Source organism: Ammospiza caudacuta, chromosome 18 (genome assembly GCF_027887145.1).
Source record: "Ammospiza caudacuta isolate bAmmCau1 chromosome 18, bAmmCau1.pri, whole genome shotgun sequence".
NCBI classification, from domain to species: domain Eukaryota; kingdom Metazoa; phylum Chordata; class Aves; order Passeriformes; family Passerellidae; genus Ammospiza; species Ammospiza caudacuta.
The window spans coordinates 11,384,568-11,407,445 of NC_080610.1; the positions used below are offsets into that span (position 1 = coordinate 11,384,568).

General features: G+C 46.1%; 1 protein-coding gene across 1 annotated transcript in view; it reads right to left on the reverse strand.

Moving 5' to 3' along the window:
- The window catches only part of GRK3 (G protein-coupled receptor kinase 3), a 58,322-nt gene extending 35,738 nt beyond the window's left edge, over positions 1-22,584 (reverse strand). The window contains exons 1-2 of the mRNA XM_058816700.1: positions 22,417-22,584; positions 8,902-8,978 (exon numbers count right to left, since the gene is read on the reverse strand). Of these exons, the coding sequence (XP_058672683.1) occupies positions 8,902-8,978; positions 22,417-22,529 (190 nt within the window). The 5' untranslated portion in view covers positions 22,530-22,584. The remainder of the gene's footprint in view (positions 1-8,901; positions 8,979-22,416) is intronic.
- Positions 22,585-22,878: the final 294 nt, after the last annotated feature.

Here is a 22,878-nt window from a genome sequence, read left to right on the forward strand (position 1 = left end):
GGGAACATAATGGAGGAATATTCACAAATATTCTGTGTCAAACCCCAAAAGCTTGAGCCAGGTAGAGCATCCCAAGCAGTGAATATACAGATTTACTGAAAGCATTCAATTATCATTATTTAGGCTGCCCCATCCCTGGAAATGTCCAAGGCCAGGTTGGATGGAGCTCTGAGCAACCCAGGACAGTGGAAGGTGGAGCTAGATGAGCTTTAAGGTCCTTTCCAACCCAAAGCACTCAGGGATTTTCTGAATATCCCCATGAAATAGCAGCTCTGAACACTGAATGTGTGATCAATCATTTTTTAAAGCCATGCAGAGAAAATAATGGGGAAAACTTAGCTCTGAACCATATTTACTACGTATCCTTCATATTCTGGTCTCCTTTAACATGCAGATTCCAGCTGACTGAAGTCAAAAATCAAAGGCATTCAACATATCAAAGGTGAAAGAAAAAAAGTGGGTTTTACACAAGAAAAAGCTCCTCTAGAAGATGGAAGAATAAAAACACTAAACAGAAATACACAAAAATATTCTAATTTTTAAAAGGACCACTAAACACAGAATAGAAGCATTTCATTTCAATCCAAAGAATGTGATTAAATTCCTTCACTAAATCCCATCAAGGAATACACAACAATTGAGGTTTTCTTTTTTCTTCACTTGTAAACAGAAGAAATTCACAGCTCTTTGCAACTGGTACCAGCAAGCTAGCAAGCAGGAGCAGCCTAAAAACCTCATGGGGGTGGATTGGGCTTTGTTTTATCTGTTCTTTCCCCACATCACAATTGAGGCCTTACCAAGGATGTGAAAGTTGTTATTTTCCTGACCAGTATTTTTCCTTTATAAACATTTTTAAATTAATTACATAATACAAGCCGATATCCCTTTATTGTTGAGAAACACACTTTTCCTTCTGCCCTGCTCCAAGCTGAGAATTTACCAATTCTGTTACCAATTACTGAACACACAAACTCCACTGGGAAATGCAGCTCTGCTCCTCAGGTAGGGCTGAGATCCAGGTGTGGTTTTTAGTGGCAGCAAGGTGACAGCATCATTTGATAAAGAAAACATGGAATAACTCCACAACAAAAGGGTGTTCTCAAGCCCCTGGTGCCAGCATTTGCCTCAGCAAACTCTGCTCAGTATCTGAACCACTGTGAAGAGCCAAATTGTTCAGGCAGAGCATCGAGGAACTGTTGTGCTGTGGTCAAAACCAAAACACAAAGCCAGCAGTGTTCAGTTAGTAAAAACACACAGCACTTAGGTAAAGAGCAGCAAAACCACTAAAACAACAGTGACAGAGCCCAGCTGATTCTGCTGCAGGAATTTCTGACTCTTCCTCTGGTTCATTCTGGCTCTCTGAGAAAGCTGCTGTGAGCTGGAGGCTCAGACACAAATGGTTCTGCTGCTCTTCCCCTTTTAATCACAGAAATCAGGGGTAGAAGTATCTAGAAACAATAAGAAACTGGTTTGCATGTTTTTGAGCCCACCTATCCCACCTCCATGGACACACAGGTGACAGCAGGATGTCACAGAGGCCCTGGCTGGACAGGACACTCAGGGAATGGGATTGTCAGGTGTATTGCCCATGTTCTTTATAGGAGAAATGCTCTATGGATCAATAAAAGCATCTGGAATGGGGTAATTGATACCCAGAGCTCTCCAGCTCCTCTGCTCTGCACCTCTGACCTTTCTATCCCTTAAATGCACTGCTGAAAGTGAGAACACTTAATAGCTCCAGTAATTTAGATTCCACTGGCTGGTGCTGGTTCTGATCCCACTGATGGGAATGGCAGGTCCAGGGCATCTGCTTTATTACCAATATTAATAAAGCTTTTACAGCCATGCAGGTAAAGCTCATTAAAGCTGTTACCATGCCACCTCACAGACACGGCAAACCAACACTGCCCTACTGCTCAGAGGCTTAATTAGCTGTGAACTGTTTCAAGACACATTGATAAAAACTCCATGGGAGTGCAACTGTTTCAGATTGACTGAGGAATTGCCGGGCGGCAAGAAGAGGAAATCAGGACTCTGCGTGAACAGTGGTGGGGCACAAGGAGAAGATTCCATCAGGAAGGGGTGACGAAAGCTCAAGTGAGGCCAAGCAGAGAGGAAACACCACTTTGGGATGGAAGGCACTCTGCACAGTGTTAATCACAGAATATCCAGAGCTGGATCATCATCCACTGCTGGCCCTGCACAGACACCCCAACAATCCCAGGCTGTCCCTGGCATTGTCCAAGTGCTCCTGGAGCTCTGGCAGCCTCAGGGCTGTGCCCATCCCTGGGGAACCTGTTCAGCACCCAGCACTCTCCAGAGGAAGAACCCTTTCCCCAAAATCCAGCCTAAACCTCCCTCACATAATTTTAAGCCACAGCAAAGAGAGCTCAAGAAGAGGCTGGAGAAGGCTGCACCAACCACCCAGGGCCCTTTTGATGCAAAAGGAATGAATTTTCCTACAGGATTCCAAGGGCAAAGCAAACACACCTCTGGCAGGTGCAGAGCAGGGCAGGTGTGCTTGTGTTTGTGTGTGTTCTCTGGAAACAGCCAAGGGAAATGCCATGCAAATAATTCCTTATCTGTTCTCTCTATTATACTCCTTAACACTCTCCTCTTCTCTCCTATGCTGCTACTTCAGTTCAAAATTGCCAGTTTGCCTGGAATTCTTGATAATTTAACCCAAAAACCGTGTAATTGCACTGCTCTGCTGAGATAAAGACTTTCTCCCCATGCCTTCTATCTCCCAACAACTGCACTGCATATAAATGCTAATCTACCAGGATGTGTACATTATCCATCATGGAACGTTCCAGATGATAGGGTATATATTTTTTTTCCTATTTTAAAGCTCAGATTTAATCTGCAGCTCCCCTGGGAAATCACACAACACAGCATCTTCAACCCCCCACAAAGGCAGGCAGGCAGATCAGGGCTGAAGCCCAACAAAGAAATACTCAATTATTTATCATCAAAAGAAAATCCAAAATGAATAGATGCATTTTGATAGTGCCTTTGGATACTCTTTATCCCTGACACCAAGCCAGACAACTCCAATGCACATAAAATCTACAGCAGGAGCTTCAGCAACACCCCTCAAAATGATCTTCGAAGCAAATCATGCCAAGCATCACTTTATTTTACCACAAAATAAGAGGGTGTTGAAAGAAATGTAGCTTCCAGCAACACTGGAATTATGACATAATAAAGAGATCTTAAATCTAACACTCATTTGGTGAAAAAACCAGAAAACTAGACCAACTTTTAGAAGGCTCAGAGCAGGGATTTTCTCTTTCACTGTCCCCCCCACACCCCCAGCCTTGTTTGGTGCAGGCAGAGAATGGTGTGAGCAGCAGATCCCCTGTGAAATATCTCACATCAACGGTTTCTGTTTCAGTTTGCAGCCACACAGTTTCCGATGTCTCCTTGTGGTTTGGGCTCTTGTGTTGTTTTTAACTATCACAGAACTGAGCAAGGACAGAGGGGCTTCCACAGAACCTCCTGCAGCCTCTCCACAACCTCACGTCCCAGGCTGATCTTGCGCTGACAATTATAAAATACCATGAGAAAGAAGAAGATCAGTCTTCAAACAGCATGTTAAATGTAATTTTTTTTGTTTGGAAGACAACTTCCTAATTTTGGTGGTGACTAATTCTGTGTGGTGGCTGCCAGGTCAGGACCAGAACCTCAAAATAAAACCACTTTGCAGAAACAACCTGCGCCCCTGCTTTTACAGAAAATCCACCAAGTAACAATGTCTGCTACTTGGCTGCAAATTATTTAACATCAAAGTACCAGGACATAGCAAATTTATCACAGTGCTCGTGATACAGCTCAGAAACTCATCCCTGCTCACTTCACAGCCAAAAACTCAGGTGCTTTTCTTTACTCCCCACCAAGTTTTATAGCCTTCACTGTTATTTCCTCAGAGGACTATTTAATTAGTCCACAATGCCAACAGCACATAGATCTTCTGCTTAAATTAAACAATAGCTTAAATAATGCTCTAGGGAGTCACTTTTCCCAGCCTGTTATTTTTAGGCAGTTCAGGGAGCACGGTGCCAGCAGAAAGAGGAAGAGCAAGAATGTTTTTCTCAACAGATTTTAACTCCTATCTAATGATTAGCACCAAAGCTCTGAAATAATGAAATATGAGTCCTTAACTAGAGAAAGAAGCAACAGAAAGCATAATTCACTGCCCCAAAAACAAACAAACAAAAAAAAAAAAAAACTGCTGTAGCTGTTCTCACCCCAGTTTTGGTTTTGGTTTTTTTTAACAGAAAGTTGTCCCTGACCAAGCTGGAGGAAACAGCAGCCAGCAGGGTCATTTTGAGCACATTTCCCTGAAAATGAGAAGGGCAGGCACAAAAAAATCCCTGTGCAGAAGGAGCTACCAAACAGACCAAATGCTCTCTGGAAGCTGAGCTGAGGAGCTGCAGAACAAACATGATCCATGCTGAGCTGGATGAGGACAAGGGGAGCAGGGAAGGGGCTGAGAGCCCCCACAAAGCCCCCGTGGGTTGGAACCAGCCCCTGATGCAGATGGCAAAATGCTTCTCCCTCCTGCTGGGAAAACCTCCAGCTTGGAGCTGGTTGAGGAGGATATGGAAGACAGTGGAATGAATCACCTCAGAAAGATCATCCCTCACTCTGCGAAAGTGGATGGTAAATAAGGAAAAAAAAAAAAAAATTGTAACTTCTTACATCAACTACAAGTTGTTTTAATTAATTCACAAAGAAAAAAAAAAAAAAAAAAAAACAAAAAACTAAGCCACTTCAGGGGGGGAAGAAAAAAAAAAAAAGCAAGTTACTTCCTAGGAAAGGTGCAAAACTCACAGTGCAGCAAGACCAGCTGCTGAACCAGCTAAAACACGTCCTGTTCTCATCCTTCCCCCAGCCCCAACGGCCGTGCGAGAGATGAGAAACCGAGAAGGGTGTGAAGGAACTGCCACGTCCCCCCAGCTCCAGAGATGACAGCAGCCTGCTGGCCCTCACCACGGTCTCAAGCAGCCACCAGAGAAGCCAAGGCTGAACCACGGAGCTGTGGATGCTCCAAGATCACATCCCAGGATTTCTAACCCAACTCCACTCCCAGTTTGTTTGAAAGCCCAGTCACTGAGTTGTAATGGGCAGCATGTTTGCTCCAAAGCATTTAATAACCAGGATAATCCTGTTCCAAAGCAATATTATGATCTCACAGACTCCCTTGAAGGCCTTGGCTGCAGCAGCCCCTGATCTGCTCATTCCCACCTGCCCTCTGAGGGCAGGGGCTCTCCGTGACAAGGACTCCACGTGCAATTTTCACACAGTTGTGAAGCAGAGTGGATTCCATATGTAAATTATGGATATTTACATATTTTTGGATATATAGAATGGCTTGGTTTGACCTTAAATCCCATCTCATTGCACCCCCTGCCATGGGCAGGGACACCCTCCACTAGCCAAGCTGCTCCTAGCCCTGCCCAACCTGACCTCGAACGCTTCCAAAACCCCTCAAAACGCCTCTTTTTCTAAAGAAACTCCTAATCTGGTGTTGTAGCAAACAGGATGTGGTAAAAGAAAACCGGCTAAGGTGGTTACGCACTCGGCTTCGAGACAGGCTGTACTTCCCCAAGAGGCTTCTGCTGTGGAGGAAGCAGCTTCTGAAGGAACAGCCGGCTGGGCTGGGCTGCCAGAGCACTCTTCGGGGTGCTTCTGTGAGCTCCATGTCCTCTGACTCACCAGGACATTCTTAGAGAGCTCCAGATCGTTCTGGAGCATCACTCGGGGGGCACACAGCAGTGCCAGCACCAAGGGATGCAAATCGGGGACAGACTTGTTTGTGCAAATCTGATGGAGCCACTTCCATCCCTGATGAGCTTCCTGCTCTTATCCTGATCCTAAAGGGCTTGGTTTCCAAGGCAGAGCCGCCCCTGTGACTCCCTGCAGATGCACACCTGGCAGGAAGGGAATTTGGGCCAAGCTTGGGCAGTGGGAGCAGGAAAGCACTGACCCTAAAATGATTTTAGGGCTCACTAAGAATAAACACTCGCAGGTGATGAGACCAGCACCATAATTAGACACATGCATAGGGAAACATCCACACTGACATCAGAGCCCTTGGATCAGACAGCTGATCAAAGCCCGGGTTTACATTTGAAAGGATACTGAAAAACAAGAAAAATGAAAAAAAAAAAAAAAAAAAAAAAAAAAAAAAAAAAAAAAAAAAGCGACCTGGAGCTGTGAGGAAAAATTTAGGTCTGGGGAAAAAAAAAAAATAAGAAACAAACCAGTTCTCATCTAGAGCAGTTGCCAAGGAAAAACTGGGGAGCTCGGTGCATTTTATAGTCGGTGTGTAAAGATAAAGCAGGGAGTGCTGGATGGCTCCTCAGCAAAATCATCACAGGAAAAACCAGGGAAGATCCAGCAGAATTACTGGATCAGGCTGATGGAGATTCCCCCCACAGGACCTGCCCCACCTGCGGTCTCACCACATCCCCCCCCCAGCCAAAAGAGACAAGGAGCAGAACAAAAGGTGATTAGAGTTTTAATTACCTCCCCATCCTTCTCCTCACAGCCCTTCGCAGAACGCTCGCCTAAAACTGCAGGTACTTTACCACAAGCAATTATGCTAATGTCTGGAAACAGAGCTAATTGAGTGGCAAAGAACACGATAGAAAACGCAATCAAATTTAAATGAACAACCACAGTAAAGGAAATACTGTATTTTCCAGCGTGATGCAAAGTCTGCTGTTAAAAACAGTCGTGTTTAGATTTAATCTTTTTTTTAAATCCCATTTTAAATCCTATTTTAGCTTCAGAATGAACTGAAACTCCTGCAGAGCGTTCACAGAACTGCTCCTCATTTCCAGGTAATCCAGGGCAAGTCCTGCTCTGACTGTACCCGGGGAGAGGAGGAGGAGGAAACCTCTCCTCTGTGCACAGAAACGAAAATGTTAATGAAACTGGGCTCTAAAATTCCAGCTTTAATGGCTACTACCAACATGGGGAAAAAAAAAAAGAGAAAGATCTAATCCTTATAAGGTTCCAGTTACCTAACTGTAATTGCTGTAACTAATCAAAATAACTGCAACAGTCCTCGCTGTAACAGGTAATGAAAAATATTCAATTACACAAATAGAAATATCCATTACATAGAAGATGGTCTGACTTCTCTTTTAATAGAGAAAAAAAAAATAAAAAAAGGACTTCTTCATTTCACTGCCCCCAAAGAGACTCAGTTGAAGACAGGCTGTGTTTGGTTGCTTAAAATTCTGCTTATTTTGCAACTGTCAGGCTACAGCAAAATATTAATGATTCAGCATAGGCACTGGAGCTGAAGCACACACTGAGGTGTCAGTACAAGCCAACAAGGTATCTGCATTTGCATGGCAAAAGTTTTGGGCACAATAAAAAGTCATAGTTTTAAGCACAAGTACAGTTGATGAAACACAGTGAAAAGTTCCCCAAGACTTCCAATGGCTCTGAGACTCATTAATGACACTCTGAGACACAGGAAAATCGATTATTTTAATCTGGCGATACCTAAAACTCCCACTCCAGCGAGCTGCACACTGCCAGGCAAGCAGGAAGGTTTTTGGTATTTCTGCTCTGGCCAGAAGGCAGACCAGTGAAAATTCAGCCAGCCCAAAGATGCCCCCATTGCACCAATTTTCCTGGGAAATCAGGTATTTTGTTCACTACAGCCTCATTTCAGACAGGAATAAAACCACTGACCTCCTCAAGACTTGCCAGCCAACTCACTCCTCAAATCTGCCACACAAAAATCCCAAAAGCCCCTCATGAAATCCTCCCTGCTTTATTACCCACACTACCACTAAAATTTTCATTTTTTTTTCATTGAAACATTAAAGCTCTAGAAAATGGACAAACCTTATCATTTCTGCAACAGCTTTTCTGGTTTTGAATCATGTTCAACTTCACTTCTCCCTTCCACTGCCCACATCACACCCTATTTCAATACTTCCCTGTAGGTCAGATTTAACAGACTGCTCATTCCCACTGCTCTTTCCTGGACTTTTCCCAGCAGGTCCATGTATATTTTTTTTTTTTAATCCACTGCCAGGATGGATACAACATTCTGCCAGAAGAGGATTATTTCACATGCCTCGCTGGCTACAACACTGATTTTATATTTAGTCGTGTGTGATCCAGCTGAGCCAACACAGCTCAGGGCTGGCTGTCACAGCCAAGTCCCTGCCCTGAGGGTCCCCAGGCTGTGCCTTGTCATTGCTGTGGCACAGGTGGAGAGGAAGGACACTGCTGGATTTCCCTGGGAGCACTGCATCTTCTCCCTCCCCTGGTCTGTGGGGTTTTTGTCCTTGGTGTGTCACAGCAATCACAGAGGCTCCTCACTGCAGCATCAACACTGATCTCTGATGCTCCCATTCCCTGCATCCACATTTCCATGACTAACTGCTCCACCAGCCCATTTCCCAGCAGTTTCACCCCTTGCACACACAATTTTCACCCCCCCATGCTGGGAGCAAGAACACCATGTCAGAGGGTCAAGACAACACATCTGGGATCTTTTCTCCTGCTGCCTTATCAACAGGCTCATTACCTCTGCAAAGAAAAAAAAAATTTAACTGATGTGACACATTACATTGTTGACAAGCCCATACCAAGTAATATCATTTTCTCCTCGATGTTTCCAAATAATTTAATTATTTTCCCTGTAGTTTTCCAGAACCTGAAGTTGACAGATGGCCTTGCTCTGTCTTCTTCCCTTTCACAACATTTCATCTTTTTGAAGACCTTTGTTGCACTAAGTCCTGTCCATCCTCCAGCGTTCCTCAATCTACAGCCCTGGCTCCTCAGCAGGCACCACAGAAAAATGTAAAAACCAAAGAGATCTTGAAAATATCTACACAAATAACATTTTATTGAGACATGACTTACCAATTTTCTGATGAAAGATCTTGTCAAAGGTTAATTCACCCCTTTCCTCGAGGTATTTCTGCATAACACTGCGGATACTGAAAGAAAAAAAGGGGAAAAAAAAAAAGAGGGGTTACTTGAAATTACTTTTTGATCCCTGGGAACGTCCTGGTCACCACTTTATTCCTGTCTCAGGTTTAGCTTGCACAGTAAAATAACTGCACAAGTCACCCCAAGCCACACAAGGAGCCAAGAGCAGCTCCATTAGGCCTTGCTTGGCTGCAGTGCACTTAACATCTACTCTGCCTAATTTATAATGTCACAATCACTCACTTCAACCACATTAACAAAGATTTCCTTTATTTGTCAAGTAACTTCAATATTCATTGTAATATAATGCCCATAAAAATTTCATATGGGCAACAATACAAGAACATAAATCTTAAAATCAATGCAGGCCAAAGCAACTCTATTGTCACAGTACCAAGCCAAAATTCCACCAGACTTTCTCTGTTTCCAATTTTAAAATCAATAATTTCCATACATGCTATTTATTACTATAATTACACTACTTATTATGATAATTATACTATTTATTATTACAAAAATAACCTTGAACAAAGTAGTCATGCTCTAAACAGGGCCATTAAATATCAGTGATATTTCTGCAGCAGCAAGACTGAGCAGCTAAGCCCTGCTGACCTCAGGGACATCCCCTCTTGTGTGCTCAGCATTAAAATTCTGAGAAACCTCCCAAATACTGACACACATCTCCCCCATGGAGGGAGGAAAGCATCCACACTCCTCCTCAGAGGAGCTGAGGCACGAAGTCTGAATGACTTGACCAGAAAAAAAGTCTATAATGAAGCCAAGGACTTTGCTGGAAGGCCCTAAACTCCCATGTAGGAAAAATTCCTATTAATAGTTCTCTGTGTATCTCCAAGTCCCACGTGGAACACGGATCTCTGAACAGTGTGATCCAAAGCGAGAGCTCTGGAGGCCAACCACCACATCAAGTCAGACAAGAACTGGGAGGGCTGAACACTGTTAATCAGGTTTGAGATGATAAATTATTCAGTGACGAACTTGCTGTTTATTTGTTCATTAAGAACTGGGTCTGCCCTCTGTGTATTTTAACAATCTAAACAAAATACTGATTTTAAATGAAGAGGGAGCAGTAAATAAGAGATTGTGGAATCACTGAATGGTTTGGATTGGAAGGGATCTTAAAGAATATCTCGTTTCACCCCCTGCCATGGGCTGGGACACCTTCCACTATCCCAGGTTGCTCCAAGCCGCATCCAATTTGACTTTGGAGACTTCCAGGGATGGGACAGCCACAGCTTCTCTGTGCCAGGGCCTTATCACCCTCACAGGGAACAACTTCTTCCAAAAATCCAACCCAAATGTTTTGCCTTGGACACTTCCAGCGATGGGACAGCCAGACCTTCTCTGTACCAGTGCCTCACCACCCTCACAGGGAACGACTCCTTCCTAAAATTCCAACCCAAATCTTTTGCCAACCAGACCTTCCCCTCATCCCTCTGAGCTCACAGAGGAGCCACTGGAGATGAACCAGCCTGGCAGGAGCTCCCAGAGCCCACGGCTCCCCCTTCTCCCCGAGCCCCTCAGCGCTGCCATCGCCCCCAGGCACTGTCCCTGTTCCCACTGACCACCAGACCAGCAGTAACAGAATAAGCCTTTTTCATAATCATGACACCAAGGAAGCTTTGCTCTGCTCCAACGAGTGCGCTGCAAGAAATTACATCAACAGATCTTCAGTCTAGACAATGGGAGAAGATAATGAAAATTTAACGTGTGACTGAGGCGCCCAGGAAAACAGTGATTGTGTAAGGAGCAAACCCTCTCCAGCACCTCCTCCTCCTCTGCTGACATCCCATACTTCTGGTCTGATGGATAACGTCAAAGGAACAAAATGTCTTTTGCAGCCACAGAAACTGAACAAATCTGTAAAATGATCACAGGCTACAGGAGTCTGTGCTACATTCCAGCTCCTCAACGCTCACACTGCTTTAAAATCATTGCTGCTTATCCATATGGATAAATAGGAATAAAGGACATGGAGTGGATTCTGACTATCCAGAATAATCACCTGCTAATTCTCACGTGGAAGTTCCAGGTAGAAATCCTCTGGAGTTCAAAGAATTGCAGCAGAGTCCATGTATCTTTCAGAAGGATGGAAAATTTTTAAATGGAGCTTAGCACATTCCACAAACAGGAAAAAAGGTTCCCTCTCTGCTTTAGTCTGTTGACTCATTAGTTGCCCTACACGTAAACAATCTGGGATTAAAAGCTGCATTTCACAGAAATGTAGCCATTTCTGAAAAGCTTTCCCTGGCCAGAGATGCCATCAGCACAAACCACGCACTAATGCAAGAAGTGGCCGTGTCTGCACGAGTTCATCTCAGTTCACAGCATGAGCCACCTTAATAGCAGCACTCACAAGGAGCAGAAACAAAACTTGGCTGAAAACAAAATCCAAGGAGACTTCAGAAACAAAAGCACATCCAACTGGACTGCAGCAAAACCTTTTGTTCGTGTATTCTTTTCATTTCAAAGAGGAAGAAAACCGCAAGCAACAAAAAATTCAGGAACACTCCATTTACTATCCACATACCACAAGTCAACTGAAAAATGTTTAGGGGAAGTCAAAGTCAGGCCTAAAATTTGGTGAGAAATGCAGCTTGGACCCTGGGCACCTCTTTCTGGACATCTTTATCTTCAGTGAAAGGCTGGTCAAGCATTGGAAGGGACTGCCCAGGTGGAGTCTGCATCCCTGTAAGTGTCCAAGTGTGGTGTTACAACATCCAAGGAACATCTGGATGTGGCACTCAGTGCTCTGGGCTGGGTGACAAGGTGGGGACAAGGCACAAGTTGGACTCCATGCTCCTGGAGGGCTTTTCCAACCTCAGTGATGGTGGGATTCTGTAATTGCTGGTTTAACTGGGAGCACAGGGAAGCCCTTTGCCACTGGCCCAGGGAGATGCCAGCAGTGCCTGGGCACAAACAGCTGGGTGCTCTTGTACTTCTGAGAGCCTTGGGTGAAGCTGCCCCCAAAGAAGGAGCTGAACAAACATCCCAGGCCTGCAGAGCACACTGCCAGCCCCAAGCAGGCAAAAGATGATTTATCTGCACCCTCATCAAACCATAAACAGGTCGCTCTAACCTGGTCAGCTCCTCCACCTGCCCAGCAAAGGGATTTATTTCAAGCACGAGCTGAACAGTCAGTTGAAAGGAGCTTCAAGCTGCATCTTGGAGCTCTAGTTACTCCATCCTTGATCAAAGAAACCTGCTGAAAAGCAGCCCTTAAGGTTAAGCTCCATTCTGGAATAGAACAGCTCTCAGTGTCTGTGAGCAGCCTGGCAGGGCACAGGCAGCAGCCGCAGTGCCAAGGTCGGCACAGGAGGAAAATCTCTACTTGAAAACACATCTGAAAAGCTCAGGAGAAAACACATTATGTCCTTTCTAACACAGAAAAGGCCATGTGAGGCAAGAGCATGTCTGATCCTCCCTCTCAGATGAGTTCCAGCAGGAGCTGCAAGGCAGAAGGAGCCTTGGAGAGGAGCTGAGCCAAAGGCAGGACTTGTCCTTGGCTGCAGCACTGGACAACAACAGCCACTCCTGCTGCTCCCAGGAACACTGCAGTGCCAGCCTGGGACTCCAAGGAGAAGCACGCCAAGCAGGAGAAAGCAAACTTCTGCTGGGTGTCTGAGTGTGTGTGTGTGTGCCCAAGGATGGCCACTGGAGCTGAGGAACTGACCAGAGGAACTGACCATTGCCACAACCCCAGTGCATGTGGGAATGTGCCCAAAGCAGGATTTACAGAGGAGAGGAAAACAATCGGCACTCGCTCTGAAGCTTCTGACAAAGATGGAGAGGGACTTTTTCCAAGAGCATGTAGCAACAGGACAAGGGGGAATGACTTCAAACTGGCAAAGAGGAGGTTTAAATTAGATATTAGGAAATATTTCTTCTCTGTGAGAGTGGGGAGGCCCTAGCACAGGTTGTCCAGAGAAGCTGGGGCTGCTCCATCCCTGGAAGAAGGCAAGGTTGGACAGAATTTGGAACAAGCTGGGATAGTGGAAGGTGTCCCTGCCCATGGCAAGGGGTAGAAGTGGTTGGGCTTTAAGGCCCTTTCCACCCAAACTATTCCACAATTCTATAAAAGTCCTGCTATTCATTTCACACAGACTTTGTCCCTGAAGTTCTTCTGAAAGTAACTCACACCTCAGGAAAGGAAAGGGCACAGAATGAGGCAATGGGTGTATCCATATGTACAATACTCCTACCACCGGAACTAGGTCAAGACTCTCCTTACTATTGCCCTTCCTACTGCTGGATCTTAAAGGAGCTTTGAATTATTTATCATCAGAGCAGATGATTTTTTCTTGTAAATCAATAAGAGTCCAGATTTGTGGGATGTTATTTGGTGTAAAGGTGCACACATGCACACCACAGCTTGGAAAAACAATGGCCAGCACTGAAGAACCACATCTGCATTAAAAATGAGCAGTTCCAGTCATTAATATATTCTCCAATAGGCTGAAACAGGAGAACAGAAAAACAAAAAAAGAATGAAACAGCAGCTTCACATAGAGTAAGAGCTTAGTTCAGGATTTAACTTTACCAACATTTCCTGCACTGTGAAAAGCAGGTCATAAAACTTTATCAGCTCAGATCTCCAGTCTGTAAAATAAATCTGGATTTATTTTTTCCCTCCTCTTTGTCATTAGAACAGGTACCATCCCTCTGCCACATGTGGCTCCTGTATCAAACAGCACACTGATGGCTGCTGGCACATCCAAATTAATAATTATTTCAAGAAAATGCCAGATATTCATCCACTCCATGGCCAGTGCTTTGACTGCCAAGGTTTGGCAGTGCCTGCCCACTCTCTGCACTCCCAGCATCCCATCTCCACATCACAGCCACCTTCATTTATTCCTGTGTCAGGGGTATGAACACTGAACACTCACAAACCACTGAACCCATTTCATTCTGCTTCCTCTCAGACTGCACTCAGCTCAAAGTTCAGCAGAAGTCAATACTTCTCCAAATGACTGGACTCTCAGTGCTGTAAAAGCTGCTACACACGTGGTCGCTGTGGTTCCAGCAGCTCACGGGGCAAATTCCCAGCACAGAAAGACACAAAAGATCATAACACCATCTAAACTGATATATTTATGTATTGCTTGTAAACTCATAGAAGCATACTCAATGTTGAAGATCTTTCTCAATGCAAATCCTTCTGTGAGTCAGTTATTAATTAATGCACACGCTCAGCCCCATCACAAAGCAATGAGTGACCCCAAACTTTGATTTTTCTCCATAAACACATCACACCCCGCCACCTCCACGGGACTTCTGCCATTTTCTGGCCCAACTTCACCCATTTCTGCCCCATTTTGTGCCCTCACACCATTTCACTGCAGCAAACTAATGCTCTTAGAGCTGTCATGGGTGATTAGCAACATATTTCACCCCAGAGCCCTGTGGGATGGAAGGGATTAGAGCTCAGCAACACCTGCCCACATCCCCTCCCCTCCCTGCATCAGCAGCTTCACTTATGCAAATGGTTTTAATGAAGAAAGTTTACGAGGAGGGAGCCAGAAGCAGGAGCTCTGGAGCTCCAACTCCACAAAACACCAGCCCCAAGATCCTTGAGGCTTTATCAGCGCTGAAATCTGAAACTAATATAAAAGCTTCTAAAGTACACGAATTCTGCAGGAATAATTACACCAAATTGCAGTGTCAAGGACTTGCCCTTCCACCAGATTGCTGCTGCTGAGAAATTACAAGAAAGGGAAATCAGAGCAAAATCACATCTCCTCGCTCTGGCTGCAATTAAGGCATTCGCCAATCATAAATTACTCTTTTTTTTAAACAAACACAAAATTACTGAAGATGTGCCAATTTTTTCTAATCTTTCTCAATCTCAAATGTTTAGAACTTTCTTTGCAAGTAGCAAGTATAAACCTTGACTGAGAGACCAAGAACTACGGCCAACACTGACAGACGCCTCTGATTTATTTATTCATTTATAGGCTCAGGATACAATTTTACAGAGGTTTTAAATGTTTACTTCCACTATCCAAATCCATCATAAAGTTGCTAAAATTGGACCAAAGATCCTGCCCCAAAGGCCTCTGAACTGAAAGCATGACAGGGTCAACAAGTGCAATTCAAAGCATTGGCAGAATGGCCCAGAGCCACCACAGCCTAAAGTGGGTTGTTTTTTTATCTCTTTGTACAAGTGCATTTTAAAGGTTTAGCAATGCAAGATTGATCAAAAGTGAAAACTGGGATGAAATGTTTGGCCTAAGAATCAGAGCTTTCAAAGCTCTTTTAAACAAGTTAAAACTACAGGGATGTTCTTGTATTTTTATACAATTAGGGAAAATCTCGGGTAAAAAACCCCAAACATCAAATAATAATAATAAAAAATAATAAAATAATAAAAAAATAAAAAATAAAAAATATTAGAAAAACAGAGGACTGATGCACAACACAGAATTGCTTCAAACATGAAAATTAACAGAGGATAGAGAAGAAATGGAGAAGCCAGACTGGAAAACAACAGAAAATGATGAGAAGGCTCAAAAAGCAATGTCAGTCTCAAAGCTGTGTCCCATTCCCATCCCTACTCAGGACATCAGGAATAAAACATTCACACACTATTTGGCTTTCTTTAATTGAGTTATGAGATTTTTTAGGTTGGAAAAGCCCTCAGAGACCATCAGGACCAACTGTTCCTACAGCAATGCCAAAGCCACCACTGACCCACATCCCCAAGGCTTTTAAATCCCTGCAGGGATGGAGACTCCCACCAATTTTTGGGATCCTGAAATGCCAGGAATTTTGTTCCCTATTCCCAAATTTTGTGGCCCCAGTGTGGATTTTTTGGTGAATTTTGGGGATTTTTTCCATTTAACTTTCACCATTTTTCCTCCGATTTTTGCCGTTTTTCCACTTTTCCCCCAGAATTTTTTGGGGGGGAGTTTCGGGATCCTGAAATTCCAGGAATTTTGGGTCCATTTTCCCAAATTTCATGATCCCAAGGTAGATTTCTGGGTGGATTTTGGGTCCTTTCCCCTCCAAATTTCACCATTTTCAGGCCCAAAATCCACCTAAACCTCCCTTGATGCAACTTGAAGCCATTTCCTCTGGGCGCCAACTGGATCCAACTCCATTCACCAGCACACCTAAAGCTCAGTCCCAGAGCTCATTTCCCTGCTGAAATTGAGGGAGAATCACAAACAGCAGCAGCCAAGGCACATCCCAGAGGATCCCCTTGGGGACAGGGGTGTCTTTTCCAAGCTCTGAAGCACCACGTGTTTCATTGGCTTCCCTGGAGCTTTTTAATTTCCCGGGAGGATGCAGGAGCTCTTTGCTCGTGTTCACCTTGAGCAGAGGCAGAACTCCCTCGAGCACCCAGCAATTCCCAGCTCCTGGTGCAGCTGGTGCCTGTTCTGCTGCCACACATCCCAAACTCCATCCCTGATGATGGCTTTGGTCTGCACAGCTCCACCAGATCCAGAGAAATCCTCCCTTTCCTTGGCTCTCTCCTCAATAGGAGTTGACACATGCTGACAGGACAAATTCATGGCATGCTGGAAGGGGGCTGAGGGGCTCTATGATCCTTCAAATGCTTTCAAAAATTGTTATTTATTTCTGAATATTTATATAGGTGTTTAGTCAGTGTTGGAATGATTTTTTGGAGTGAAGCTCCTGTGGAAAACAGCTGTATTTTCTAAGCTAGAAACTGCTGCTTTTTGCACCAATTTAGTTCAATTAAATTCTGTTGTTTGGTTTGTGCACCTGGACCTGACGGCTCCTGATAGGCTTTCTACTAATTTTATTAATTACCAACAAAACCAAGCTATTATTGATAAGAAGATTAAACCAGGCCATTCCACATGATTTCACCAGAACAGAAACCAAGGGCTGCACACGCTCGTGTCCTGATGTTGTAGTTCCAGTGTTGGCTGAAACCATTTCACACAGGAAGGTCTGGGCACTGAAAAGCCATCAGCTATAAAAGGATTAAGAGCTATAAAGCTCATTAATTTTACTGAAAAAAAAAAAACATCTGGCAGGTCCCTGCAGCTCACCTGCACCAGATCAAATGAGTACACCTGTAACACAACATCACATTTTGGAAGCTTTCCCCAAAAAAAACACATCTAGAATCATCCCTCTGTTTTTAGCACAGGAACAGAAGGCTGCACACTGATCTCCCTCCAGATCACCGTTGATTTACCCTTTTTTTTTCCTTACTTAAGGTAACGACACCCGAGGGAAGGTCTGTGCTGCAAAACATACGCTGCAATCCTGCAGCATCCCCGGGGAGAAGTAATTGGAGCATCTCTCTGAAGGCCACATCTCTCTGAAGGCCACATCTCTCCTTCCTGTGCCCAGAGATGCTCCAAGCAATGGATGCTCAGCAGCTGAGACAGCTGAGGGTCTCCACTGAGGCTCAAAAAATTCAGCTTCAACTCCTGCACCTGCCCAAGGTGAACAAAGGCACATCAGGTATTTCCTAACTGGCTCCTGATCTGTGCAATGCAGATAATAAATAACAAGCTCTCCTTCATCCAGACTCTCATTCCTTGTCTCTTAAAGCTCTGCAAAGGGCTTTCATCCTCCTGTGCTCTGCTGTAGAAGGCTGTCTGTTATGGGATACTGCAGGTACAGTAAAATGTGAATTCCCAATAGAGAGAGAGAGAGCACCCAAACAGAGCCAAGACCAGCACCCACAGCAAGCAGGAGTCCTCCCATACATCCTCCTACACTGACAGGCCATAATCCATCCCCAGGCATGAATTCTTCCCAAGAAAGTGCTGGAGCACAAAGCTGACTTGAGATAAAAAGCAAGTACACGTTGTCAGCAGCCCCAGCATTCTGTGTGCACACCCAATTATTTGGAGAGAGCCATTTCTTATTGCCTTCACAACCACACACTTCTGCTGATGGCAAAGCAAGGGAGGCTGAATTTCCAATCAAAATTTCACTACTCTGTCTCACCCTGAGCTAATCCACCAAAAATCACAAGTGTTCAGCCTTTCTTGTACTGTTAGTTCAGAAAAAAGCAAATTCTTCCCCTTCCTCAAGCGGCTCCCAATGAACCCTCACGTGGGTCTTTTCACACTATCTTCAGTTTACTCATGTAAGCTTCAGATTTTGGATAACAGGAAGAATTTCTTCATGGAAAGGGTTCTCAGGCATTGATTGGAAGGAGCTATCCAAAACTGAACACTTTTCTTACAGCAACACAGAAGCACCTAGAGAGACACAGAGGGCTGACACGGGCGGAACAGCAACAAAAATGAAAATTACACAAGCAATTGTCAGGAAAACGTTCCCAGAGACGACGGGGTAAATGAATAAACACAACACGGAGGCGTTAAACAATGCCAGAGAAAACACCACCAAAATCACCCAGGCTGACAGCACAGACAGGGCAATGTGAGCCTGCAACTCGGAGATTTACACAAGTTTCACAAGGTGCAAGAACTCCCTGAAGGCCACCTCAAAGAACGAAGTGAAATCCACAGAAAGAGCAAAGTAAGGCCAAGAGGACAGAATTACAAAATCAGAAGCAAGAGGGAACAGAGCAAGGATGCTTAACCCTGAGCGGGAGGTGTCGCTTGGATTTCAACAATATTTTGCACAAATTACAAATAGCTCAGGATAGAATTGGGAAGGCAAATTAACCTCTGTATTTTCAATAACCTTTAATGAGAATTTTAACAAGCCAGTTTGAATACTGGGTGAGAAATCAAAGGGCACATCACCATATGAGAAGCAGCTGGGTACCGGGGGCCAGAATTCACCCCTACAAATGAAGTGAAGATAGGAAGATAACTGAGGAAAAATGTCATGTTAAAAGCATTATTTTTAAGAAAAAAAAAGTGACTGCAACACTTTTCCCTTTTCCCCCAGCAGAACAAGATTCAGAGTAGACCAAAGAAAAAGAGTGGGAGAAAAATCAGAATTAACTTGAAATAGAGGTAATTAGTGAAAGCAGGTTAGAAAAGGAGAGATGGGATGAGAAATATCTACAGCCTGAGGGAGAGAAGCCTGGACAGATGGATGCTGTGTTTTGTTACCATGCCCGTGGTATTTGTATACCAAAAGCACCCAAAGCTTACGTGATGTTTATAGCAAGAAAGGTTTAATGTCAACTTTCCAGAGGCGCACACAAGAGGCTTCTGCAAGCCCTGAACCCTCTCCCATTTGTTACCTGATTTCTTGGACCATTTTTCTCAGCTTCACATTACGCAAATCCTTTACTCAAACCAGAACAAGCTGCTGGCAAATAAAAACAGCTGTTCTATAAGTGCTCTTGCACTCCCTCTGACCAAAATAAGGGAAATGTAAAATCGACATGGAAAAGTAAAAACCCTCAGCAGCCTGCTGAATAGCCAAAAAAATTCAGAGTGCAGTTAATTTACTCCTTTCCCACCAAAACTCAAGATATTTGAGAGCAATGCTGCAGGATAGCATTTAGGTTTCATATTTGCTCATATTTCCACAGGGCTGACTTCCTTCCCATTCCAGGCCTGATTTCAGCAGGATATTCTGCCTCTGACAGCTTTTCTGCCCACCCATGCGAATCTCCCTGAAAAACAGGCTTTTAGGAAACAATGTACAACACAAAGATACCACAGCTCTCACAGCTCTTGGCAAAGGCTCTTAGGAACGAAAGGAGGAAATGCAGAAGGGAAGGAAAAGCAGATGACAGAGGATGGAAGAAGGGTTGTTTTGTTTTGGTGCTTAAAAAAAAAAAAAAAAAAAACAAAAACACGCTAATCCTCTTCCTTAGGCACTCCCCGGCTCATTAGTGTTTTCTGTGCTTCCTCCCCAAACGGTGATATTTAACGATTTCAGGACAAAACCAGTCTGAGGATAATTCAGGAAAACTCAGCAATAATCAGCCCTACGGCCAATAAACTCTTCACCCTCATAGTTTATTTGCTGCTAAGCCTTGGCCTGCAGCCTTGGAATTCATTCTGCCGGCACTACAGCTATTTCCTTGTAAACAGGAAGCCCCCTCAAATTTGCATTACAGTAAACTCATTTGCTTCATTTAACCTCAGCCTTATCTGGGAAAGATAAAAGGGTGCCGACAGGTGTACAGGGCTCCAGCAAGGAGACAAGGGGTAAAACATTTCTAATATTTCAATAGGAGATAACACCAGGGCACTGGACTCGTTCCTGGGCTGTGGTTGCCCACCAGAGATAAACCAACACCTTTCTGTGAGCAGAGCATTGCAATAATGCAGGGACATTTATTCTCAAGCATGGATGTGATACTCCAGTGACCTTCCTGCTCTCTGTACCAGTGACAGCCAGGACTGATGGCAGGGATGGCTGCACACCCAATGTTACAGAGCCAGGCTCCTCCAAGGAGCTGCTCACACACACACAGAAATAATGAATATCTGGAAAAATTGTTTGATTTCAAACAAGAGAGGACTCTGTGTGTTGTATTTTTTTTCCTGTTACTATATCAACCTGCCTTTAACCAGCCGATTTATGTCATTTTAAATGAATCACTTTGCCAGCGATACAGAATATTTCAGTATACCCAGCACACCATGTCTGCTCTAATGAGAGGCATAAAAAAAAAAAAACCAGCCAGAAGCCAGCACAAAGATATCTGACACCAGAATAACGGTCACAATTTCCTACTGCATGAGGAAACCCCTGGTTTCAGTTAGAAGCTGAGAGGTTCAGTCATTTTGGGCACCCCAGAGCCGTTTGTGGTCCCGGGCTGAGGTAAGTCCCTGTTCTCGGTTATGTCCGTGCTTCCTTCCGCTCCTGTGCTGAGGGCCTGGCGTGTCCCCGTCCCACAGCACCACATACAGCCCCAAACCTCTCCTCACTGAAGGATTCTCACCTCCTGCAGGGCATCTCACACCAGGGAGGGTGGCAAGCCATGACCTCCAACAGGTGCTTCCACAGGCAGCCCAAGGAGCGAGGCACTTTGGCCAGCGATCCTTTCGCCTTCCCTGCAAAACTTCCTCTGGCACCTGGCTGCCTTTCCAAACCCAGGTGAACCATCTCTCCCAGCTCAGGGAAAACACCAAACACGTAAATGCTGGAGCAGGAGAGCAAAGCACAGCAGGCTCCTCAGGCCTCGTGCTGTGCTCGCTACGAGGCTTCCGCCGCGCTGGGCATGAGGGATGTCGGAGCAGGCAGCAGCTTCCAGCCCCTCCACAAGCACCAACCCCGCTGATGTTCCTCATGGCATTGGGAGGATTCCTCCTGCCCTGCAATTCTTCACATCACACCTTTCACCTGCCCACAGGGTCATGTCCCTGCTGGGAATATGGAGCAGGACATCACCCAGGACAGCACCAACATCACCAGAGCACTGAGGCACATGAAGCCACCAGCAAAGCTGCACCTCGGGCTAACAGGGCAGATGAAATGCCATGGATATTGTATGGCTTTTAAAGTGTAAACACATACCAGGAGAAAAGCAGGCACCATCCAGCAACACCATCCTCAACCAGACCTTAAACACAACAGCCAAACTTCATCACCTCAGCTCTCATTGCCCCTGCAAGGGGGATAAACATAGGCTGGGCATCCTTGACCTTCCCCTGCTCCGCAGCCTCCCAGCATTCCAGCAGAAAGGCAGGGAAACGAGTGGAGAAGTGGGAAGAGGGCTCCAGCGATCCCTGGCTCACAGCAGACAGCTAGGCTAGGCCACCAGCAGGCTTCCAAACTGCCTACACATTCTGCAGTAAAATTTGGTTTAGATTTTTCCTGTTGCAGTATTTTGTTTGCTGGCTGAATCTTCATTTTACATATGTATATGTATACACACACACACACAGAGCCATGAAAAAAAGGGAAAAGCTCCGTTTTAATTTCACCAATAAATAAGCGATGCTCAGGTGATTTTATAACAAACACATAACCACGGGGAAAAAAAAGCTGTTTTTGCAGAAGAAAAGCTGCTTTTAGCACCAAGCCCCAAGCAAACAACCTCGGCTGTGCCAGGGCACCCGGCTGCTCCTGCGGTGGGACCGGGGAAGGTCGGGGCGAGGAGCCCAGACCGGCACCGGCACCTCGGCTCCGTGAGCCGCCTGCTAAGGGCGAGCTCCGGCCCCGTCCTTCTCCCGCATCCCCTGTCAAACCCCATGAAGCATCACCAAAAAACCGCTCTGCAGAGCGGCACGGCCACAGCGGCTCCGCTCGGTGCCACCGACTGCTTTGGACGGGAATTCCTCACCCGCCGGGCTGAGGAGCCATAAACCCCCGAGCTGCGGGGCTTCGTCCCTGCAGGGACCGGCGTTCCCCGTTCACCCGCCGAGGCACCCCGCACAAGTTGTGGCAAATAAACACACGCATGCAGCACATCCAGCACAGCCAGCCCGGCCCCGCGCTCGCCAAGGCCGGCCCCGGTGCCGGCGGAGGCCGCGGGGGCACGGCCGGACCGTTATGTCCGGCGCGGGGAGGGCGGCGGGGGCCGGGCCGGGGCCGCGGCGGGGCGGGCGGTACCTGGGCTCGGGCAGGGTGATCTTCTTGCTGGCCCTGGCCGCCGGGGTGCTCTTGCTCTTCTCCATCGCCATCAGGTAGCTGACATCGGCCAGCACCGCCTCCAGGTCCGCCATGTTCCCGCTCCGCCGCCGGGCTGCAGATGGAGGCTCCGCCGGGGCAGCCGCCCCCGGGGCGGGGGTTGGCGGCGGGCGGCGGCGGCGGCTCCGCCGGTACGGCCGAGCGGCTCCCGGTGCGCGTGTGCGGAGCGCGGGGGGCCGCTCCCGCCTCCTGCCCTGCGCCCCGGGGCGGGCGGGCGGGCGGCAGGAGGGACGGACGGACAGACGGACGGCAGAGGGAGGGAGGGAGGAAAGGAGGCAGGGAAGGAAGGATGGAGCCCCCGCCGCGCCCCCCTCAGCGCCCGCCCGCCCCCGCCGGGCCCATGGCGGCGGCCGGTCCGCCCCCGCCGCTCGCAGCCTGCGCGGC